General features: G+C 34.6%; 1 protein-coding gene across 1 annotated transcript in view; it reads right to left on the bottom strand.

Moving 5' to 3' along the window:
- Nucleotides 1–24,245, bottom strand: part of ADGRG2 (adhesion G protein-coupled receptor G2) — a 167,519-nt gene that overhangs the window by 31,376 nt on the left and 111,898 nt on the right. The window contains exons 7-14 of the mRNA XM_051984400.1: nucleotides 23,447–23,500; nucleotides 15,524–15,591; nucleotides 14,280–14,335; nucleotides 10,592–10,631; nucleotides 9,708–9,742; nucleotides 6,905–6,999; nucleotides 5,945–6,011; nucleotides 2,190–2,572 (exon numbers count right to left, since the gene is read on the bottom strand). Coding sequence (XP_051840360.1) covers nucleotides 2,190–2,572; nucleotides 5,945–6,011; nucleotides 6,905–6,999; nucleotides 9,708–9,742; nucleotides 10,592–10,631; nucleotides 14,280–14,335; nucleotides 15,524–15,591; nucleotides 23,447–23,500 — 798 coding nt within the window. The remainder of the gene's footprint in view (nucleotides 1–2,189; nucleotides 2,573–5,944; nucleotides 6,012–6,904; nucleotides 7,000–9,707; nucleotides 9,743–10,591; nucleotides 10,632–14,279; nucleotides 14,336–15,523; nucleotides 15,592–23,446; nucleotides 23,501–24,245) is intronic.

Here is a 24,245-nt window from a genome sequence, read left to right as displayed (position 1 = left end):
ACCTAGGGAATTGACTCAACTCTGGTTTAGCATATGGGGAAGGGATAGAAAAAGGAAATAGCCCAACAATAGTGAGAGATAAGTCTTTTGGAATATAAATCTCTTAGGAAAATGAATAAATATTGGAAAGATTCTATAAGTGAATATATTGTATGCAAATCGGTGATTCTCAAAGTTTTCTTTGTCATAGTATTTTTTGTCATGAGGAATGTTGAACAATTAAACTGACAGCAAATGGAAGTTTTTGGAAGTTGTGCCTCTAGACTATTATCAGGGCCTTGAGATTTCTCTATCTTTCTCTTCTCCTAGTTCTCCACTCTCTCCTTTCCCTACACTTTAAAGATATGTATTGCAGGAGATAGCATATACAGCAGTTATTTTGACCTTCCCAATGTCAAGTCAGGAAGACCAGGCAGCAAAATCTGGCTTGGGGTAGGGTGGGGGGAATCTAGGGCTTGAGATTGTGGAAATCTTAGGGGAAGGGAAGTGAGATGACATTTGTAAATAGATAAAGGTTTGCAACTATTAACATTCAAAAGGACATTTTTATTTTCTTTGGGTTCTGGTAGTTTATGACATTGACAGCAAGCTTAAAAGGAGCTGAGTTTTTGGTGAAGAAAAAAACTAAATGCACTTATTTACACTGATTTAATTATGACAGAGATAAAAAACCTCATTTGTTAAAAGAGAAAGAGGTAAATCAGAAGAAGTTGTAAGTTATAAGTAGAAGCACAATATATCATGCAGCATTTGAACAAATACCACACCCTATGGTCTATTCTATCTTTGTCATGACTCAATTGGTATAAGTAAGTACATTTGGATCAGAATGATAGGACAATGACTCTTAATTTCCCTGTTTAAGCTCTCTGTGCTGACAGAGGACTTGGCTTTGTTTTCCATCCACCAACTGAAACAAATTCCCCAAGAAAACTGTCACTCACTAAATTTAAAATCTGGAAAATATTCACAATGGTTTTGGTTTATTTCCCTGTTCTGTTGTCTTCTTTTTCTCTTTTCTGTAAATTAATAAATATCTGAGACAAAGTTTTAAATTTGTTTTTCATTCCAGTAACTTTCACAGATTGAATATTCTTAAGATTCTTAAAATATTTACAAACTTTTGCCTTTCTTTTTCCTCACAAGTAAAATGAATCCTTTTAAATAATAGTTCTCTTGTCAATTGATGTGTCTCTTCATCTTGGTTCTCTATTATCGTATCAAACTCAGCTATATTTGTATTTCAAGAATGATTTCATGGGCAATTTAAAATTGTGATGTGACAAACCTTTGGTGTTGCATTAAGATATAATAGTTTTTATTTCTAAAGTACTTCGAGGTTTGCAAATTTATGCAAAGATAAATATTTGCAAAGTTTGCAAGGTTTATGTATATGTTTCATTATTTTCACAACAATCCTATAAAGTAGGCACTATTATTACCTTTATGGGAGATTAAGTAATTTACCCAGGGTAAGCATTTGAAGCAGGAATTAGACTCAAATTTTGCTAGGTCCAGTTCCAATGTTCTATAATTTGTGGCATTTAAAAAAGGTTTGAGAAATATAGTTTTGGGGTTAATTTAATCATTTTATTAATAATTCCATCATTAATAAAATGGGGTGTGCTCTCAGTGTATATGCTTTCAAAAGAGCAAGTGTTCATGAGGGTGGCAAGCAACTCTGATTGGTTAACAATTAATGAGAAAATTAATATTACAGTGAAAGGCTAGGCTATATTACAATGAGGGTGTTAGGATACAGGACTTGGATCACCCAAGTCTTAGTCAAAGAGACTTATCAACTTCCATATCAACTGTCTGATAAAAAGGAAGAATCAGAACTTTTGGAAACCTGTTGGAGTAAACACAGTGAGCAAGAATTCATCCATTAGCCCAAACTTATAATTTCTTTTACTGTCTTTGATTAGATTTCAGTTATTTTGGCTGGGTTAGTGCTTTAGAAAGATTTCCTACATTGGTTGGTTTCTAGATGAGAAAGTAGAAAAGGCAAAAAGTCTTGATCCCAACACAATAGTTATCAAATACAAGAGAAATAATCATTTCTAATATGATTATGGAATCTAGTTTCCTCAAGAAAGAAGCCACTTAACTTGCAAAAGTTGCTATCCTAAGCAGGCTAATAGTCCAACATTTTTTGTTATAATCTTATCTTGGTTTTTCATACTTACCAATAATTTCATGAGATAGGCTAGTTGAGGAGTCAGTAACAGAAGCAGAAATGGTGGTAGATGAGACTGAAGAGTGAATAGAAGAAATTTTAGTGGAAGGTGTTTCTAGGGTGGTTGATGTGGAAGAATTTGGTTGAGGCAGCCCCATAACAGTTTGATTGGAGGATTGAGTGGGAGAAATATGAATATCCCAGGTTGCAGACTGAATGAGAGGTGTACTAAATCCATTCCCAGATGATATATTCAGAGGAATAAAAGTTGAACTAATTTTAGAGGAAAAAGTGGCAAGAGGAGAAGCTGGAATAGATTTGCCAAGGGAAGGAAAAACTGGGCTGGATAGATTAATGGAATCATCCTGGCAGCGTACTGGTTTTTGTAGATCACTAAAAAACAAACAAACAAACAAACAAAAATATATATATATAAGAAAACAATATGAACTGTGGTTGAAGGTTTTAGAGCACCATATCTAGCATAGCAAATGAGGGTCTCTTAAAATTTACTTTAGTTGGAGGGGCTAATGGCAGAATTTTGCTACTACCATCCTCTATTCCTACATCTTCAGCTTCCTCTATCCCAATGTTCAAAGGAATGAAACAAAGCTAGAGGCAGCTACATGACATAGAGGATGGATTGCTGTGCTTAGAGTAAGAAAGTCTTCAAAGTTTAAATTTTGCTTAAGTATTTGACCTGAATAAGCCTGAGCAAATCTCTTAGTCTCTCAGTCTCAGTTTCCTCATCTGTAAAATAATACTAGCACCTAATTCCTAGGGTTGTAGTAAGAATGGAATAAGGTAATAATTATAAAGCACTTTATAAACGTTAATGTGCAATACAAATTCTTAGCTATTATTATGTCTCAGTGATAACAAAGCCTCCTTATGTTTTGCTTCTCCCCCACCCCAATTCCTTATTCTTGGCATATTCTTAATTACCCAAACAGCAACCACATATTTCCTCTTTCTAGAATAGCTAGAATAGCTACACATTATATCAAGATTGGTTGTGAAACTGCCACTGTTAGCTGGTTGCTTAAAGAACGATGCTTATGAAACCTTCAAGCTCTGATGGCTTTCACTTTGAACTACAACATCCCAATATCCCAAGTTGCGTAAATTAATGATATGTATATGAATATATACATGTTTTTATGCATATAGAAAGTCTTTGCAAATTTTATATTTAATGTTAGCTATTATTATAATTATTGATTTTCCTGATTTATGATCCAAAATATCTGATGTGAATATAATGCCTTTACTAGTAAAGCACTTCTTCCCTACATAACTCTAGGTAAATCATTTAAACTCTCAGTCTTGATTTCTTCATCTGTAACATGAGATAATATTAGTACCTACCTAACAGATTTGTTATGAGGATCAAATAAGAACATATATATATATATGTGTGTGAATATACATACACATCTATATAAATACATGTTTATATACATACATATATGTGTATAGTATGTATATGTTCTTGTTTGTATTTATATATACATATAAATTTTTTTATTTCTATTGTATTTCTTTTTATTTCTATACATACATAGGTGTAAAGTACTGTATAAAGTTATCTCTTAATATTACTCTTAATCACCCCTCACTTAGATTGCTGCAACAGCACTTAACATAGTATCTGCCACCCAGTAGAGGCTTAATAAATGTATATTGAATTGAATGGAAAAGATTCCTAAATGAGCTCCTGTCTCAATTCCTCCCCCACCCCCTCACTTCAGCCCTTCCTTCACACTGAAAAGTGCTTCTCCATACTTCCAAAGTGATTTCTCTTAAATGTGTCACTCTCCTGCTCCATAAATTTTAGTAGTTGCCTATTACTTCTAGGATAAACTGTAAATTCTACTTGGATTTTAAAATCCCTCACAATCATCTTTCTAACCACACTGTATATTATTCCTTCTCTCACACTCAAACAAACTGGTGTTTTTTCTGTGTCTTATCTTTGATGCTCCATCTTTCTCCACTTCTCACCTTTATCCCATAGAGTTGCATTTTTCTTGCAAGATGCAGTTCAGACACCATGATCTATATGAAACTGATAGCTCCAACTGTGAAGACCCTACCCCTCAAACTACCTTGTATTGAAGTATTCTGTCTTTATACATTTTCTGTATATACTTATAGGTAGTTGTTTCCCTCATTAGAATGAAAGTTCTTGGAGAATAGGGATTATTTCATTCTTTGAATTAATATTTTCAGCTCCTGGCACAGTGCCTGATATATAATAGGTGATTAATTAATGCTTATTGATTGATTATTATGGACATTTAGCATTGGTGCCTGATATCATTAAAATTGACCGAAAGCTAAATCCAGAGAGTTGTATGGGATATTCTTCTTTTTGAAGGTTATTGAAATACTATAGCATATGGCTGGTTATCCGACAGTGAGAAAGCTGTTGAATAATGAGTTGAATAGTGACAGACCTCTCAAGGTCTGTCAGATGAGCTTCTAGCTAACAGTAGAAATTAGTCCTTAAGATCTCTCGAGCTATCATGATTTGACAATACTTGAAATAGTGAGGACTCTTTCCTGTGCACCCATGGATGATGGCAGCATTAGGAGTAGATGGAATTTAGAGAATTATGAGGATTCCTCTTGCTTCCAAATGGATTTACATCCTGAAATTGCATTAGTTTATATCTCTGGCTATGGAATTTCTTACACTGACTTGGTGGAGAGTGACCTGCTATGAACTGAGGTAGACTTGGGGGCCCTAGCTCAGACATAGAGCCAAAACCCTCTGACCATTCCTGATAATTTTTGAGGCCACTGTAATCTCTACTACTTTATCTTTAGAGTGATTACAGTGCTTTTAAACACTTTTATCTTAATTAATCTTATCGATTGAAAGGCAACATTGCACAAAGTCCAATCTCAGAGTCTGAAAGATATGGATTCAAGTCTTGTCTCTGATATGATTAGCTCCCAAGGATCCAGGCAGCTCTGTAACACTCTAGTTTCCAAAGAGTTAGAGATCAGTATTGAAAGAAGGAGAATATTAACCAGAAGTTACTCTACTCTGTAAAACCCAAAGCATATGACAAAATTTCATTTGATTACAATTATCTGATATTCATCATTATTCCCTTTTGACATATGAAGAAATGGAACTTCCAGGCAACCTGCCTCTCCCACTATCATATAGGTACTGCTACAACCTAAATTGGCTTGCAAATTTCTGAGGTCAGTATTTTCATACTATATAATATCATTGCTAGCTTCCAAAAGCACTTCTGGAATAAGATCCACCTGACATCACAGTACATGCTTCTCAGAATGGTTATAATTCCTCTAATCAATTCTAGAGAAATATAGAGAAGTGAGATCCTCCAGCACATTATTGACAAAACTCAAATGTCATTTGCACTTCAGCAATTACTATTAGCTGAAGGTAGATGAGCATCTTTGGGGACCCAAGGCTTTCACTTGAAATTTCTCTTGAAATTTGTCACACATGAAGTAAATTTTTTTTTCATTCCCTCATCATGCTACATTACATTTACATGTAAATACAAATGACTTTTGGATTATGTGTCCTATGTACTGTCTGTACAGATAATTGACAATCATAGCACTCATGCAATATTGACAATCAACTAGGTAATATCATTTTTGTCTAAAATCACTTCAATGTGTAATTCCAGAAATTTTTATACAGTGTTATTAGAGAATAACCAAACCAGGTTTTCTTTTTCATTATGGAAAGTAATAAAGCTCATGTTTACATACCATTTCAATTCTTTTAATTCTTTGGGACTCGAAGGACAAGAAGACTTGAAGGAGCAACAACATTGTTCTAAATTTTGCAAAAAAGAAGAAAAAATATGAATTACCTTCCTAATTCAACACATCTGATTACCCAAAATATTAATCAGAATTATAAATATAGATTTGTAGGGGACCCTAGAGGCCACTGAAACTAACTCTTCAATTTACAGATAAGGAAACTTGAGGTACAGAGAGGCAAAATATCATCCTACTAGCAAGTATCTTAGGCAGGGTTTAAATCCATGTTTTCCTGAAACTCTATCTTGTGACCCATCCATTATGCCATGTCACTTCTCCATTAGGTCTCATGAGTATATCTGCATTGTAATAGTCTAAAATAGGTTATTTTGATAGAATGTAGGCTTTGTCTTTGTATTCCTAGAGCCTAGCACAGTACCCAGCATATTATGGTGCTTAATAAATGCTTAATGATTGGTTAAGATGACTCCTAGTAGCCTGTTTTTTCTCTTGGAATTATTTGGATTTTTAAAATAATAACAAATTCAGCAATGTTATATAGACATATGAAAAAATATTTTACAGAGGGATAAAAGTTATTCTCCCTACTATTTGAAATATACATTATGTTTTCACAGTTAAAATGTGTACAGAAAGTGAAACTGGACCCATGATTTCATTGGTGTAGGGAGTTCCTAGGTGAAGAAATTCTTCCTAACAATGCAGGTCAGTACCTGCTCTGTAATTTATTGTTTTAAAAAGCTGTCTGATATAGTGGTATGCTAAGAGAATTCCCAAAGATTATACAGCCAATATATGTTAATGGTCAGTCTTCAATCAAAGATTCCTAGCTTGGAGGCCAACTTTCTAATAAAAATGCTATGATGCTTCCCATAACACAGGTTTTCTTAGAGGAATAAATAATCTGAAAATGAATAGCACAATAAGATAAAGATAACATACCTATTGGACGCACCTCTATTTTCTTTAAGACAAACAGCAAGGGGCAGATGTTCACTGTCATATTTACTTTTATTATGAATGTACAATTTGATATGCTGCAGTGTGGAAAGAAATTTGAAAGAGAGAATTGCATAACTAATTGCATAACTATGTTTGAAATATAACCATATATAGGTACATATTTTATATATGTATAGCTCTATTTAAATGTTTTTAAGCATAGTTTATTACTTTTTTCAATTCCAAATTGTCTTTCTTCCCTATCCAATGAGAAATTAAGAAAAACAAAACCTATTACAGTAATATGTAGTCACATAAAATAAAATTCTACATTAGACATATTAAACATATTTTTGATCTTTTCTCCAACCCCCCTTTCCAATATAATGGTTGTGAGAAGAAATTTTCACAATATTTTTCTGTCTCCTTTTTCATATACTTACATGGATGCATACATATGGAATTTTGTATTTTTATATATATGTATATAGTTAACAAAGTACATTTCTCTTGTGATAATGAAAAAATATTGCTTGACATAGATTTTAGTAGATTTTCTGTAGTGATTGAAAACAACGAATGGTTCTTCCAGATACCTCTGGTGTTCTACTTTGAAATAACCCTGCTGGTCACTGATAGGGCTTTGCTTTGTTTGTTTGTTTGTTTGTTTTATTTTAGCTAAGATGAAAAGGTTTGATGATGATAATGATGATGATAATAATAATAATAATAATAATAATAATAATAATAATAATACTATTACTACCACTGCTGCTATTTATTACAACTATTACTATCAGCATGAATTAATCAAGTCCAAAAAAAAAAAAAAACCCTTTTAGTTACATAGTACTTTAATCATTAAAAGCATATACACATATTATCTCATTGATATTCACTATAGCTCTATGAGATAAGAATGCAAAGTGCAATCTCTCTAAAAGGAGGCAAGTAAGATTCAGCAATTAATGCAAAGCCACAAAGCTAGTAAATAATAGAGACTGCACTTCTGTTGAGTTTTCCCTCCCACCACTACATTTCACTGCCTCCTGCCCCATCTCTCTCTCTCTTTCCCTTCTTCCCCATCCCCATGTGTATATTTGTCTGTCTGTCTATCTATCTCTGCTTTTTGCATTTTTTTATATGTATGGAAATAGAGAGAGAGGGAGAGAAGAGAGAAAGAGATATATACTTAGAAACAGAGACAGGTAGAGAAAGAAGAGAAAAAAGGAAAGAAAAAAGAAAGAAGAGAGAGAGAGAGAGAGAGAGAGAGAGAGAGGAGAGAGAGAGAGAGAGAGAGAGAGAGAGAGAGACAGGAGAGCTGGGCAGAAAGAAGAGAGAAATTGAAGCAGTAAGAGAGACAGAGAAAGAACCAAAGAGAGCCAGAATCAGAGAGAAACAGTGACAAACATAAAAGAGAGAAGAGAAAGAAACAGAGAGACAGAGACAAAAGGAGAGACAGAAATAGAAAAAGAGACATAGAGAAAAAGAGACAAAGAGAGAAAGAGAGAGACAGAGACAGCGACAGCGACACAGAAATAGAAAAGAGGTCCGGAGATTGAGACAGAGAGGCAGAAACAGAGATGGAAAGAGAACAGAGACAGAGAGATAATGGAGAGATAGAAAAGAGAGAGACAGATAGAAGAGACAGAATGAAAGAGGCAGAGCCAGCCATACAGAAGACAGCCAGAGAGACACAGAGGCAAAGGTAAAGATAGAGATAGACATAGATCAAAGGAAAGAGGGAAAATAAATCTCCAATAATATTCCATTAATGTAGTGAGTTTCCAGTGAGAGAACTCTGTATCTACAATTGTTTTTCTGCATCTCAGAGTTTTACAGTTTCCCAAGTCACTGAGTGATTGCAGCTTGTTAACTCATTCAGTTAATATGTGCAACAGACTGGACTTGAATCTAGGTCTTTGTTTACTTGGAATCTGGTTCTCTATCTTTCACCAGGATGCCTCTCATATATTTTATATAGTGTTATAGTATATTATATTATGTGATATTATATACCATAATTATGTTATTAAACATGGTGCTGAGGTGTGAACATGCTATTCCATTTTATGCAGAGCATCGTGCATGTCTACTTACAGTCATGATATAATACTGTAAGTTTATAATACAATACAGTTTCTTTTGCTATTGAAATATAATACTGTTTCTTGCTAGCACAAACATTCCAGATACATTGAGACTGCTATCCTTAAACTATTGCTCTGACCCGTTAGCTGGATACATATTTTCTTTTTTTCTTCTTTATCTCTTTCCTTCCTCCCTCTCTCTCTTCTCCTCTTACCTTCTGTCCCTGTACTTTTAAAAACTATTCCTTACCCCTCCCCCCCTTTCCTCTTTACCATCTCTTTTGCTAAGCCGTGGTCTCACAGTGGTGCCCAGATACATACTTTTGCTACTATTGGCTACACTCAAGGCTAAAGTGGGACCATATCTAGATGGAAATCAAAATACCAGAACTCAGGTCTCAGCTCATCCAGAATACCTACAAGATCTTAGGTGGTCTGCTTAATTTCTGTGCTTCATTTTTGTAAAAAGGACATAATATGATCTATCTCTCTTTACTTCTGAGATAAGATAAGTGGAGTGAGTTAATAAATGTGAAAAAACTATGCACCTTTAGAAGAATAACAATACATTAATCTAAAGTATTATCTTTGCATAAATACTAGATGTCTCTAAATTAGAGATGAGGGAAATAAGCACAGCCAGGGATGGTGAGTATTCTATTTCTCATTAAAAGTTAAAGAATATAACTTAAGAATTAAAAAAAAAGACTGACCTTTGGTTCTGTACTCCACATGCTATAAAATAAGACTGAAAGGTGAAAAAAAATGTTATTTTGGCAAAATGAAATCTATCAAGTACCTGAACTCAGGGATTCACACAGAATCATAGAATCTAAGAAATGCAAAAGATTTGAAAGGTCATCTACTCTAACTACCTAAAGCAACCCTAACATATAGTCATCTAAACTCCACATAAGGGTGGGCAAACATTTTCTGCCAAGGACTATTTGGATATTTATAGCATCATTCACAGGCCAAAAAAATTTATTAACTTATACAACTCCAGCAGTAGAGGTTGTTGTATTTAGCTTTCAGCTCATCATTGCTTGTGGTTGATTATGCAAATGACTTCACAGCCTTCTACAGCCCACCAGCCAGACATTCCCAAACCCTGCTTTACATGAATATCTCCATAATAGAGAACTTGATAATAACAATAATTCAAATTTATATATATGCATATATATGTATGCATGTATCTGTATATGCAGTAAATTACCTATATTTATAGGTAACTTTATTATTATTTATGAATAAGTTACCTATAAATATAATAAAGATTTTATTGATATACACATACACACACATATATCTACTGCATAAATCAGTCTATTCTGTTATTGAACAACTTAAATGATGAGGGAGATGTTTCTCATGTTAAGCTCAAATCTGTCTCCTTAGAAGTTCTACCTAATGATCCTAATCCTGTTGTTTGGAGCAACATATATCATATCTTCTTTCTACATAACAATTCTTTGAAAATTTGAAGTGATATCTATCTTCCCGGAAATATGGTACAACAGTATCCCTTACTGTTCATTCAACCCCACCCCAAGTACCCACACTAATGAATGAACAAAGAAATAATCATGATTACCTCACTTAGGCTTTTCAGTGTTTTGTCCAGTTCTAAAAAACTGTAAAATAATGGGATTTGAAATTAAATCAGCTTAAGAAAATTATTAAATACTTTTTCATTGATAATAAAAAATAGGCTTAAGTTTTGTTGTGTATGACAACATTTATAATGTCATGTTTAAGAAGGGTATAATAAGAGATATCTTTGAAAAATGAATCTCTTACACAATGAAAAAATCATATACATTGAGAATTCAAGTACCTTTACCTATTCTGTACCTGTAATGAATGACTAGATTTTACTGATGGGCCTGTATTTCAGTTGATCTGTAGAATTGTATTATTTATCACAAGTATGTAATCAAAGAGTCAGTTTTAGAACTACAAAGGGAAAGGGCAATACTGAGCAAAATTTCAAAGAGGAAATTTGTCCTTGGTGTCCTCTCACTTCCCATTCTATAATCCTATTCCACTGGTTAATATTTTTTCCCTCATCCTATTGGCATCATGTAACCCTCAAATCCTGCCAGGTCAGCTTTCTCTCCCTTTTCCCTCAACCCTAATCCATAGATTACATTCCCAATGTTTTCCTCAGGTTTGTCTCCAGAAAAGTTCCCAATATTGTCTCACCCTTCTTTATTATATTTCCTTCTTCCATCCTTCTTAATTCTTCCCACAAAAATTTTAATTCCCTTAATGTAGCTGGCAGTTTGGAATTTAAAAATCTGATAAAATCAATTTATAATAGAGTATGCATAATTGACAAGTTCAGGCTTGTCCTGGAGTTTAAACAGAAGGGCTAAGAAAAAGAGAAAATTCAGGGATGGTTATTCCTCAAAATAATCAAAGTTAACACTATCCTAGTAGAACTAGTGAGTTACAGATACACTAAATTATGTACTATTCCCACAAGTCTGTGAGTAAAAATGGTCTGTTACTTAAAAGCCATTTATCATCAAGTCCAATAAAAACATTTTTTTCCCTTAAAAAATTTTTTTGGGGAGGCAAATTGGGGTTAAGTGACTTGCTCAGAGTCACACAGTTAAGTGTGTCTGAAGCTGGATTTGAAATAAGGTCCTCCTGACTCCAGGACTGGTGCTCTATCTACTACAGCATCTAGCTGCCCTTCCCGCCATTTTTTCTTTTTTGACCTATTTTCCCTTCAGTCATATTTTACATCAATTCAAAAAGCATAAAAGAGCCTACTATGTGCCAAGTATTGTGCTAAACACAGGGCATACAACAAGAAGTAAATGACAGTTCCTTCCCGCAAATATTTTACAATCAAATATGGGTGAGACAATATGCAAACAAATATATACAAAACAATCTAAAAATAGAATAAAAAGGAAATAATTAAAAGGAAAAAATAATAAAAATGGAAAAATAAAAGAATTAAGAGAAGTTAGTTAAGAGTTCTTATAGAAAGTAAAAATGATTAGTTACACACAGATTTCTATCTGAAGAAAAAATAAAAATGGATATATCACAAAGAAAATTAAAATTCAGAAATGAATTTTCTGAATAAGGCCCACCAAGTCTCAGATACAAATGGTTGAAATCTATTAGTTTTATAGGCTCCAAATCCATCTTTGCAACATTCAATCTATTCCAAGTGAAATCATAGTATATTTTGCTGGGAGGATTGAAGATAATCTTTTGATCTGTTTGAATATAGATCAAAATTTCATGCAGATTTGATATGTGAAATTATTGGAGGGTTGGGAGATTTCCTTTAAGTTTTAAGCTTGGAGTTCACAGTATCCAGGGTTGACTATTCAGTTTAGTTACAGTGTTTTTTTTTATCTTTAAAATGAAAAGATAAAGTATAGTCTCTCCCTTTTGGCTGATTAAGAAAAAGACAATCTCCACCTGGGTAAGCCAACCAAATGAAGGACATTTTAGAAGCATTTGTAATGCATTTGATACTGCTTTTTATGTATGCTTCTTTGAATTTTTCTTTGTGTTTTTTTTTTTTCCAAACTAAATGGCTAGGAAAGGTAAGTACTAATCAATCAATCAGTAAATATTTTTAAGCATCAATTATGTGCCAGGCCAATTATGTGCAGAGGTCCAGTGATACAAATTCAAAATTGATCTCTTGGAAAGCAATTTATTATGGAGCAACACTTTTAACAACATCATCTTTTAGGATTTTTAATAATTCAACTGGAATTTCATCATCTCTACTTGTCTTACTGTTATTAATGATTTGTAAGGCCCATTGGACTTCATTCTCCATGATGTCTAGCTGTAGATCAGTTGCCACATCATTGTGGTTATCAGAAATGTTAAGCTCTTTCTTGTATAGTTCTTCTGTATACTCTTGCCATCACTTCTTAATATCTTATATTTTTGTTAAGTTCCTCACTTCTCAATATCTTATACTTTTATTAAGTTCCTCCCATTTTTATCTTTTATCATGCTTATTTTGCATGAAACATTTCCTTGATATTTCAAATTTTCTTGAAGAGATTTCTTGTCTTTCTCATTCTATTGTTTTCTTTTATTTCTTTGCATTGCTCATTTCAGAAAACCTTATCTCTCCTCCCTATTCTCACCTGGAAGTCAGCACTCAATTCAATGCAGTTTTTTTTTTCCCCTGAGGCATTTGGGGTTAAGTGACTTGCCCAGGGTTACACAGTTAGGAAATGTTAAGCATCTGAAGTCAAATTTGAACTCAGGTCTTCCTAACTTCAGGGCTGATGCTCTATCCAATGCACCACTTAGCTGCCCAAGCTTTTTCTTTTTTTCTATTTCCCTTTTTCTTCTTTCTCTTTTCCTATACTTCTTCCCTTATCTATTTGTAAAATCTCATTGGATAGCCATTTTTCTCTCTTGCCCTTGTTTTTCTTTGGAATATTTTGTTGTTCTTGTTGCTGCCTTCTGTAAAATATTCTTCATTTATTCTTTATTATTTAGGCATTCTGACTACCAGATCTAATCCCTTATATCTATTCACATCCTATTCATATGGAATATTATTTAGGTCACACCTTTAAGGTCTGATGGTTTTCTCTACTTTTTTCAATTTAAATCTGAATTTTGCAATAAGAACCTCATTATCTGAGCAACAGTCAGTTCTAGGTCTTATTTTAATTGTCAGTATAGAGAGCTTCTCTACCTTTGGCTGAAAATTATTTAATCAATATGATTTTGATATTGATCATCTGGCAATGTCCATATGTAGAGTTGCTTTTTTGTGTGATGGCAGAAGAATGCTTGCCATGACAAAACTCTTATTAGTTTCTGCTTTGCTTCATTTTGTACTTCAGAGTTTGTCTAATTATCTTTTGATTTCTTACTTTAGCATTCCAATACCCCATGATGAATGTGACTTTTCTTCTTGATGTTATTTCTAGAAGATGTAGGTTTCCATAAACCTGAGCAACCTTGGACTCTTTGGCATCAGTGGTTTGAGCATAGGCTTATACTACTATGATGTTGAGTGATTAGCCTTGGATTTGAACAGAATAAATTCTACAGAGCCTTAATAATAATTCTTCTCATTAAGCTTAATAAATCTTGCTGAATCTCAAGTGCCAATGGTATCATCCAATTTACCATAAATAAGAACAAGATGGCATAATATAATTTGTTACTCAGTTACTAAAGCAGATTGACAATATCTCTCTTTCTTTATGGCCAATCCAAAAAGAGAATTGGATATTACCTCAACAGAATCAATCAAACCACAAATTACTTACTTTGTTTTGTTTCGTGCTGGGTCTTCAATTAAAGTGTCATTGACTGCATCCTGGTTCTATTAGAAGCATTAAAAGTCCAAGAAGATTAGTACCTCACATTCTCAAACTTTAACAAGAAGCTATATTATCCCTTTGCAGCTGTGGAAGCTACCTTCCACAGCCCTATATAAAAGAATGGAAATTTTGATGCCTATCCGAGAATAGAATGTTGTTATTCAATTTATCATCTGTTGTGACTGTAACTGGATTTCTTAGATCTAGACAAGATCTGGTTAAAAAGAGTAGGTCTGAGTTAACTATTTTGACAACCCTCTTCTGAAAGTCCCAGGGAAGCCAGATTCTTGATTCCTTCTTCCCTTAAGGTATTCTGGTCACTTTATTGTAATGGGTATTAGATAATCCCCACATTCCCACTACGGTAAAACAATACCCAAATCCTGGAAGAGGAATTTAAGAATCAAACCAAGAGTTGATGAACTGGAGGACAACCTGGGATAATTTTAGAGTTTGCAGCACTTGGCAAAAAGATCAGTCATTCAATCAATTGATTAAATGACTACTTTGTGCTAGTCACTATTATCTTATGGGAGTTGGCTAGATTGGGACCAAATTTAGAGAAGTGAAAGGTCAAATAATGTTAGATTTGATTTAATTCTATTCCTTTTAAGTGGGGAGTTTGTAACATACTCAGTGTTTTACAGTAGGAACAGAATAGGATTGTATTAAGATTTTCCCCCTATAAATACACCCCATGGAAAACTAATAAATAATTATTAAGAAAATGCTTTTATTGTTAGGAACTCACATTCAATTGTGGGACTTAATAAACCAGCAGTTTTGCAGAAGTCATTGTTTAAACTTTTAAAAAAATTTGCACATTAAATTTGTAAGTATATGAGGTAACATAGAGTAAGTTCTGTGCCACCTGTTATCTTTCGACACTGGTGAGATAAGAAGCCAACTCTGACTCCTTTTGCTTATGTCACCCAGGTCAAATCACCAACTTCCCAGTGTGCCAGGCACCACTTGAAGTCTTAAAACAATCAAGAGTTTTGCGATGATAGAGGGACTTTCTTAACTTATTCCGATGAAAAAATAAAACGAACAACCTCCCCTCCCCCATCATTATTGTGTCTCCTTCCTTCCCCCTTAAGATATTAATATAAACAAGAATTAATTTAATTTTAAGAATAACTAAATGAAGTTTTTTTCTCCTGTAAGATTTCAAAAGGAATAAAGCCTACCATGCTCACATCCTGGGTGATATTGCTTTCTTCATGCTCTTCAGATATCGCCTCACCCCTATAGAACACTAAAAAATAAAACATCTTGAAATTTGTGTTTTCAATATCTGAAGACTGAGATTGTATCTAATTTTTTTGAATATAAAAACACTCACATTTTATGTTTTAGTCTTTGTCATAGTCTTTAAAAAAAAAGGAATTCCTACTTAGTGTGTCAATAAATGTTTATTAAGCACTTACTCTTTGCCAGGCACTCTGCTAAATGCTGGGGATATAAAGGAAAACAAACAAACAAAAAACCCAGTTCCTGCTTTCAAAGAATCCATAATTTAATGGAGTAATGCTATTTAGCATATTATTCTATCAGCAGGATAATAATTAATAATAATAATAATTAATGATTAACAAGTGTTTATTAAGGATTTAGTATTTGCCAAATACTATGTGAGGTACAAATGTAAGAAAATACCTATTCTTATGAAACCTAGATTCTATTGGTTCATTTCCAATTCATGTTCTATGTTATTGTTTTGGAAGAGTAATAATCTCTTATTACATGTAGAACATGTAATCATTTGTCAAAGAGTACCATGTTGCTTCTCTTTTCCTAAATTGTGACATAGAAGGGGGGCCACAGTAAACCTTGAGGATCTATATTTTCATGCTATGAGTTCAGCCATTGTCCTCCCTTCCTTCCCACTTTCCTTCATTCAGGTGCTAAATAATTTCCAGTTTCCTCTCTGTTCAATTCACTTTCATTCCATTCCATTCAGTCAACTCTAAGAGACATCTTCCACATCCCTAACGTGGGTTTGGAAATGCTAACAATGCCCATAGTCTAACCCCAACATTTGAGTAAATTCCATTCATCTCACATTGCATTTTTCCCCATTAGTGCCCTCAAAGTGATTAATTTGCTTGTTTAAACATACAGTAGGAGCTCAGCAAGCATGCATTTACCAGAGAATATTCTTATGGTTGGCTGGTCTAAAACAATGCACAATTTTTCTTTAATCTTTATTGAAGAGATTAGACATTAAACAGGGCTACTTAACTTGGGTTAGGAATTTTATGGGGGAAAATAGCTTTCTTTTAATTAGCTTCAAAATGAAATTCAGTATTTCCTTCAATTATGAATAAAAAACTCCACAGCAATCATTTTGAAAAGGTGTACAATGGCTTCCTTGGATTGTCAAAAGGGTCCTAGATACAAAAATGGGTAAGAATTAAGGGAGAGGTATGAAACTGTGTCCCCTTTAACCTGTAAAATAATCACTTTGAAACTGTGTCCCCTTTGATCTGTAAAAGAAGGGAGATTCAGGGTCTCTCAGTCTGGGAGGGGCCTTTTTCTAACATAAGCAGCATCATTCAATTGGAAATCTCTGACAAATCGCCCCCCACTGATCTTTTGGGTAGCCAGATCCCCATTCAGGAAACTCCAAATTCTGGAAAAAGCCTTCAGAGTAATTTCATTCACTTGGGAGATCTTGGTCTGATAATCAGTTCAAACTGCCCCTAGCCCCAAGATATGTTCATAAAATAGGTTTCTGTTAACACATTATTTGGAAATCTCCTCATTAAGAGATTTGTCCACTAAGAGAGAGCTTCTTAGTGAAAAATAAAACTTCCTTTTTTACCACTAAGATTTCAAGTTCCCGAATTCTTTCAAGTTGAACCAGACCAGAGGGGATTCTCATATCAATTCTCACACCTCAATTCTCTACCACTAGTACAGCATCAAGAATTCTTGGCTTACAGTTAAAATGGTATTTCAGGCAAAGCCCAGACTGAGGCCTTTTTTCATTTTATTAGGATAGATAATTTCATTGGCATGCCTATTATCTATTATCATTTGTAGCTCACATGGTACTTGCCAAATATTATCCCTTAATAAATACTTGACTGATTGGTTGAACATGTGCTAGTGGACAGCTAAGAGGCACCATAATGCACAGAGTGCTGGGTTTGGAGTTCAAATTTGTCCTCAGACTCTTACTAGGTGTGGTATTTAAACCTCAGTTTTCTCACCTGTAAAATGAGATGGAGAAGAAAATGGCAAAGAATTCCAAGTATGTTTGCTAAGAAAATTCCATGGATAAAATCCACGGGGTCATGTAGGTTGGACCCAACTGAATGACTAAACAAATGTGGAAGGCACTGTGCTAAGGGCTAGGGAGCCAAAGAAAAGTAAAAGTTCCTGCTGTTGAGGAGCTCATTGTTTAATGGGGAAAACAACATGCAAACAACTAGACATAGACAAGCTAAACACAGGATAAACACACAGAAGGAAATAAAGAGATCTGGAAAAGTTTTCTGTAGAAAGTGGTACTCCATGAAATACACATACTCTTTTTTTTATCTTTAATAGATTTTTCCAACTCTTTAATATCAGGTATTGTCCATACCTCTATACTCCTTTGTAAATGCAAATAATTATAATCCTTCTTGTTATGTCCTGCTCTAGCCCCTAAGTTGGGGTAACAAAAAGTATCATTGCTTTCTAGAACTCCCATGCCTGGGTGATTAAAATATACCTTCTTAATGGAGAAGTGATGAGGTGGGACTCTTGGAGAACTACAAAGCAGGACACAACATTTGGCGCCCAAACGTGGGGCTCTAGGGGAGGTCTTATACACATCAGCTCGACTGACACAATCATTAAGTTCATTGGAGAAGTCCTCGTGACCCAGTGTAGGGTAAGTATAAAAATAGGCAAGCAGGAAGAATTGTAAGGGCTAATCTAGTCACTTTGGTATTTAAATCGAAATGAGGCAAATACTAAGAAATGAACCTCCCTCCCCAAAGAAGTATGAAGCATGCTTACTTAGGTTAACAGAGAAGCAAGGTTTATTGGGTAACTCAGAAGCAGATCACTGAGTTCTCAGATGCTAATCACTGAGTTCTCAGATGCTCTTGGAGTGCAATCTCTGTGGCTCTGTGTAAGAAGTAGAGTTTGGAGCCAGAGATGTGGAAGTTAGTGGGAGAACAACTAACTGAATATAATGGATTAAGGAATCCCACAAATTATAAACAGAGGAAAGATTTTAACTTGGGCAGCCGGACAAGGAAGTATGAGGAGAAAAACAAGCAGAGAGTTGGTGCCTGTGGCCCCAGAGAGTACAGCACATGAGGCAGAGCTAAGAAAGTTTTTTTTTTTTTAAAGCATTTTACTGATTTATAATGCTTATTACTGCTGTAGAAGATTTGCAGGGCATAGACAGTAGGGCAATAAAATAGTTAAATATCTTAAGTACCATTGCCTGTTGGGCTGAAAAGGAATTAAATACTTTAAGTATCTTACTGATGAGCTTGCTTTTCATCTTCAAAGCTCATTTTCAATTCTGCCTACACATGAACATTCAACTTTAGAGTATTCCCCATCTCCTGACCCTTCTCCCTCAATTACCCCTTCATGGGGGGTGAAGGGGAAAGAGGAGGAGTAGGAGTGGGAAGGGCAATGACACTATGGGTACTGCCCACGAAGCAGTTTTGTCCACCGCCTTGATGACAACTGCTATTATACCCAGAGAGTCTTTAAACAAGCTGGTGGGGGAAGGGGATTGGAATTAGGGAGAATAGAGCTATATGTTGCTGGGGCTACTGAGATATCCCCTGGAGAGCTGAAACCTGTCCCTGTTTAGCCTATAGATCCCTTGCCTCCATACACAGTAAACTTCACCATTTCACCTCCTGAGAATGCTTACAAAACAGTGTCTATCCATACACTGATTTGGGAAGCTGGAGGATGTGTGGCTAATATTCCAGGCACTGGCCAAAGATTATAGCAAACACCCACATGTCTGGCATAGGAGGATCAATAGCACCTAATTTATTGCTCTGCCTTTGAGATGGAAATTTGAAGACATCAAGATGCTCCTCCAAAAACAAAAGAGACGGGGAGCCACAGGTAACTTTAGAGAACTTCTAGATTTAAGTTTATATATTAAAATTTTTTTGATTTTTTTGATGGAGATGCACTGGTTCTCGCAGACAGGTTTCGTAACCTGGCGGAAGGGCAAGTGTCCAGTGTGAGCAGCTCCAATATATTTAGATAATCTCCAGGTGATGTGGAAAGATCCAGAATGTGATGAATGGAAGGGACCAGATAGGTTACCTGCTTGGGGGAGAGGGTTTGCTTGTATCTCAACAGATGAAGAAGGAACCCAATGGGTGCTAACATGCCATATCTGCCTTGTCCCTCTAAGAGAGACAGAGAAAGAGAAGATCCTCAAAACAAAGGAGAAGACCCAAAAAACATGGGATGGTTACATCGCTGACTGTGCCCACCACTGAAAGAGCTTGACAGTTAACCCTCTGTGTATGGCAATTGACTCATGAACATCAAAAATAATGCAGGACTTCAAAACCTGCAGGAATAAGATTCCTTTGAGACATGAAGTGATGGACAATAGATTGGTTTTGGGCTATTTCTTGGCTGTTAAAAGAAGTATATGTGTGGTTGTGAATTGATAGTTATTTTTTCACCTTCCTTCTGGGACTCATGAAAATCTTTTATAGTATTTTGTTTATTCATATTGTTTGTTATGTTACTACTTGCTTGTATGATATTACAACTTGCCTTTGTGATTCCTCGCATGCTGATGGATTTAATCACTGGAATATACTTGCTTCAATTAAAACAAAAGAAGCCGAAAGATGTAGAGGGTCATAGACAGTGGGGAAATTCTGGGTGAGTTATAAGGCCCTTCAGGCCAGAGGGAACCTGTTAACAATGTCTGGTTTGGATCCCCATCTCCCCTGAGGGTTTTTGGCCTTCTTGAGAAGTTGGGGGTGGTGACAACCTCGTGTTGTGATTGAAGCAGAGTGATACCAGGGGGCAAACTACATACAATAGCAAGTTGTTTATGTGCCCATGTGCGCAGTATTTTGTTACATATGGGTATGAGGGTATAAAAGGGGAACAGACCGTGTAATAAATGAACTCCATTTTTCCACCATCTTCAGGAGACCCACCTCATCACTTCTCCACTAAGATGGTATATTTTAATCACCCCGGCATGGGGCTCTAGAAAGCAATGATAAGTTTTGTCACTCTAGCCTGGGAGTTCTAGAAAGCAGGACACAACACTTTCTCTCCCCATCCCTCAACTTATTTCAGTGCCTCTTCTTGTCATATAAATGTATGTAGTAGCTATACAATACTTTCCAAGTACTGAAATTCATTCAAATAATAGTTCATTTAGAGTAAAAGAAACAAATAATAGAAAGAACCCATGACAAAATTATTGGGAGCAAGATTCATCTGTGACACTTACTACTAACCCAGTGATCTTATGAACAAGTCATTTAAACTCTCTGGAATTTAGTTTCCTCACCATAAAATAGGAATAATAACTCTCTTTAGGTATTTTAAGAGTGTATTGTGAGGCAAGTACTCTTAGGCATTATGCAAATTAATCATATAAACAATGCTACAAAGTTAGTTGGAACAGCTTATGTCTTTTCTATTCCCCACTATAAATTGGCCACTTGTCTTAATTTCAGGGGAAAAAATTTTTTTTATTAAGGGAACAGAGAAAAATTAGGATTTCTGAGGTTTTATGCTTGGTGCTTCTTCTTATGCCCTGTGGCAATTCTCTACTTTCAGTCAATTTATTAAGAACCTACTTTATTACAGGCATTCTGCTAAATGCTTGATATAGTGTCCAATTCCTCTTGACCTCAGGAACCAATACCATCTCTATATGCCAATGCTGCCTATGGAGTTTTCTTGACAAATATATGAGAGGGTTTGTTATTTCCTTCTATGTGATTAAGGCAGAGGTTACATGATTTGCCCAGGTCATATAGCTACTAAGTGTATGAGACTGGATTTGAACTTAGATCTTTATGATTCCTGGTTCAATGTTTTATCCCTTGTAATGTGTAGATGGCACATAGCAGGCATTTAAGGCATTTAATAAAAATTTATCAAACGGCAGCTAAAAGGTACAATTGGTAGGGTACCAGTTCTGGAATCAGGAGGACCTGAGTTCAAATCCAGCTCTAAACACTTGACAACTTACTAGTTATGTGATTGCCTTGCCAAAAAAAAAAAAAAAAGTTTAATAACTAACAAGCAGCATGTTTAGACATGGTGTCAAGAAAACCTGAGTTCAAATCTTACCTGGGACACATGTTAACCTTTTGACCAAAGGCAAATAATTTAGAATATGTTTGACGGAATGCAAATTCTATGAGGGCAAGGACTATTTTATTTTTGCTTTTGTATTCTCAGCACCCAGAACATTGCCTGGGACATAGCTTTGCTTTTAATAAATGCTTGTTAATTGACTTAACTTCTCAGTGGCCCAGGCAACTCCTTAGGATAATAAATTATAGACCAACTGCCAATTTATATCAGTGCAAGCCATTTCCACACTGTTTTGGACCAAAAAAAGGGCAGAAAGGCTACTTTATTTTGTTTTGGAAGAAAAAAGTGCCAATATTTTCTTGCCAGGCTCTACCAGGAACATGGTGCCCAGAAAACAGCTTAAACTAGTAAATTTTTCATTTGTTTACTGTAATATTTGGATCTGAAAATATGTTGTTTACATGAAACTGCCTTCTTCCTTAACCAAAGCTGATCTCATATTACTTAAAAGCTTCATGCCTCAGTTTTTCAAATAAATTGTTAAAAAGTTAAATATGACCACAGTTAAGATAATGGACCCCCAAAATACTTCCAGACTGCTCCATTTCTATTACTGAATTCCCAACTCCTTAATATTATAAAATACTTCTATATCTACCTTTCTCTTTCTCTTTCCTGGGATCTCTACCTCCAATTTATTGCTGAAACATTTTGGGGGGCATCTTTTTGTGCCTGCCTTCATAGTTTTTAATGAGGAAACACAGCCCTGGTGCCAAGATGCTGTGAGGGAGATGGTTGTTCCCCAGCAGAAAAAGAAAACATTTAGGTTTCAAGAATAGCATGCTCTCATGAGATTTCTACCTCAATTTTAAAAATAGTGGATAATTTGAGCTGGGGAAGGGAAAATACATTACTGGCATTAGTGATCAAATAAGCCTGGTGATTTCAGACTTCAAACTTGTAGCATAATGAATTGATTTATGCTTAGCAGAAGATAATCTTTCTATTACCACATAATATATTATTTATGCCTTTATTTTGCACAATGGCTTGAAAGGAACTTTCTATAGGAAGCAGATTTGGCAGAAAATGTGCTTATGAAATAATGGAAGAAATTGGTGATATGTTTAAGTAACAGTTGGATATCGTAACATAATCAGAGAGGGAAAGGACCTTTAGAGTCATCTACTCTGGTGGTCCTCAAAGGGGTGTAGTCTAAAAACTCCTAGAGAGTCCCAGCAACCCCTTTAGGGAGTCTAGGAAATTGAAATTCTTTCTATAATATTATGAAGCCATTTTAATTTCTGTTAAGGCAAATATTGATAGATACAATCCTATAAACAAAAGCTCTTTGGAGGAGAAATTGATAATTTTTAAGGGTATGAAAAGACCAAACAGTTTGAGAATCCCTGATACCAGTCTGACATTCTCATTTTAAATAGTCAACAGAGGCCAAAAAAGGATAAACCATTGGCCTAATGTCACATAGGCCCTAAGTGGCTGATACAGGATTTGAGCTTGAATTGTTGCTCAGATTCAGCTCTTTTTTCAGTGTATAAAATCAGGTTTCTGAATACATTTAAATATGTAGTAAATACATTTTACTTTATTAATAAAATAGGCATATATTAAATATTCACTAATAAACCTAAAATTTACTTATGTTTTTATTAAGTTAGCATAACTCATGAGTCTGTGTAAGTTCTTGAATTAAAAACCCCAAAGAATCAGCAATAGAAAAAATAAAAAATATCTATCTGAATTAAATCATTATTCACAATAAAGAGAAATTTCTTATGGAGAAAAGCTAGAAAAGGTAATATACTCACCTGATTCACTGCAGACAGATGACAAATTGCAGATGTTATTCTGAGATTTTATTCCTGCAAAGAAACAGTAGAGCTTCTAATTCATGGAATCAAAAGTTATGGCATGTATAGCCAAACCTGTCTTTGCAAATTCAGTTATCTGACGGTTGCATAGTAAAGCAGAGGCAAAGTGGGTTTGAGAAGCTCCATGAAAGGCAAGTCGTTTAATGCCCAAATTTGTAACCAGAGAAATTTGTCTCTTTAGTACTTCTCAATTTTTATCTTAAGTTTTCATTAAACTTAAGGCCTTAAAAACATGTGATAACAAAAACCAAGAAAAAAAAAACCATAAAGGCTCTTCTCTGTTAAATATTCTTGTTTTGTGGATAGAGCACCAGCCCTATCTGAGACAAATCTGAGTTCAAATTTGACCTCAGACATTTAACATTTCCTAGTTGAGTGATCCTGAGCAAGTCACTTAACACCAAATGCCTCAGCAATAAGTAAAGAAATAAATATTCTTGTTTATATATATAATTCCATAAATCTATAATGATAAATATTACTGAACACAAAATGTATAAATTATAATAATAGTGTATAAATAATATAATATGTGTGTATATATATATATACACATATGTTAGACATACAGTAGTGTAATTTTTCTGGATCGGTTACATCTATGTATAAATATAGGGTATCCAAAAATTCTTAAAAACTGTGGCAATTTTAGCTTAAAATTGAAATTAGAATTTTGGGATACCATATATAAATATCTCTCTGTATGTATATATATGTATATTTGTAAAATCTTTCT

The sequence above is a fragment of the Antechinus flavipes genome, chromosome 3, assembly GCF_016432865.1.
Source record: "Antechinus flavipes isolate AdamAnt ecotype Samford, QLD, Australia chromosome 3, AdamAnt_v2, whole genome shotgun sequence".
In the NCBI taxonomy this organism is placed as follows: Eukaryota; Metazoa; Chordata; class Mammalia; order Dasyuromorphia; family Dasyuridae; genus Antechinus; species Antechinus flavipes.
This window is presented reverse-complemented; position numbering and strand designations above follow the sequence as displayed.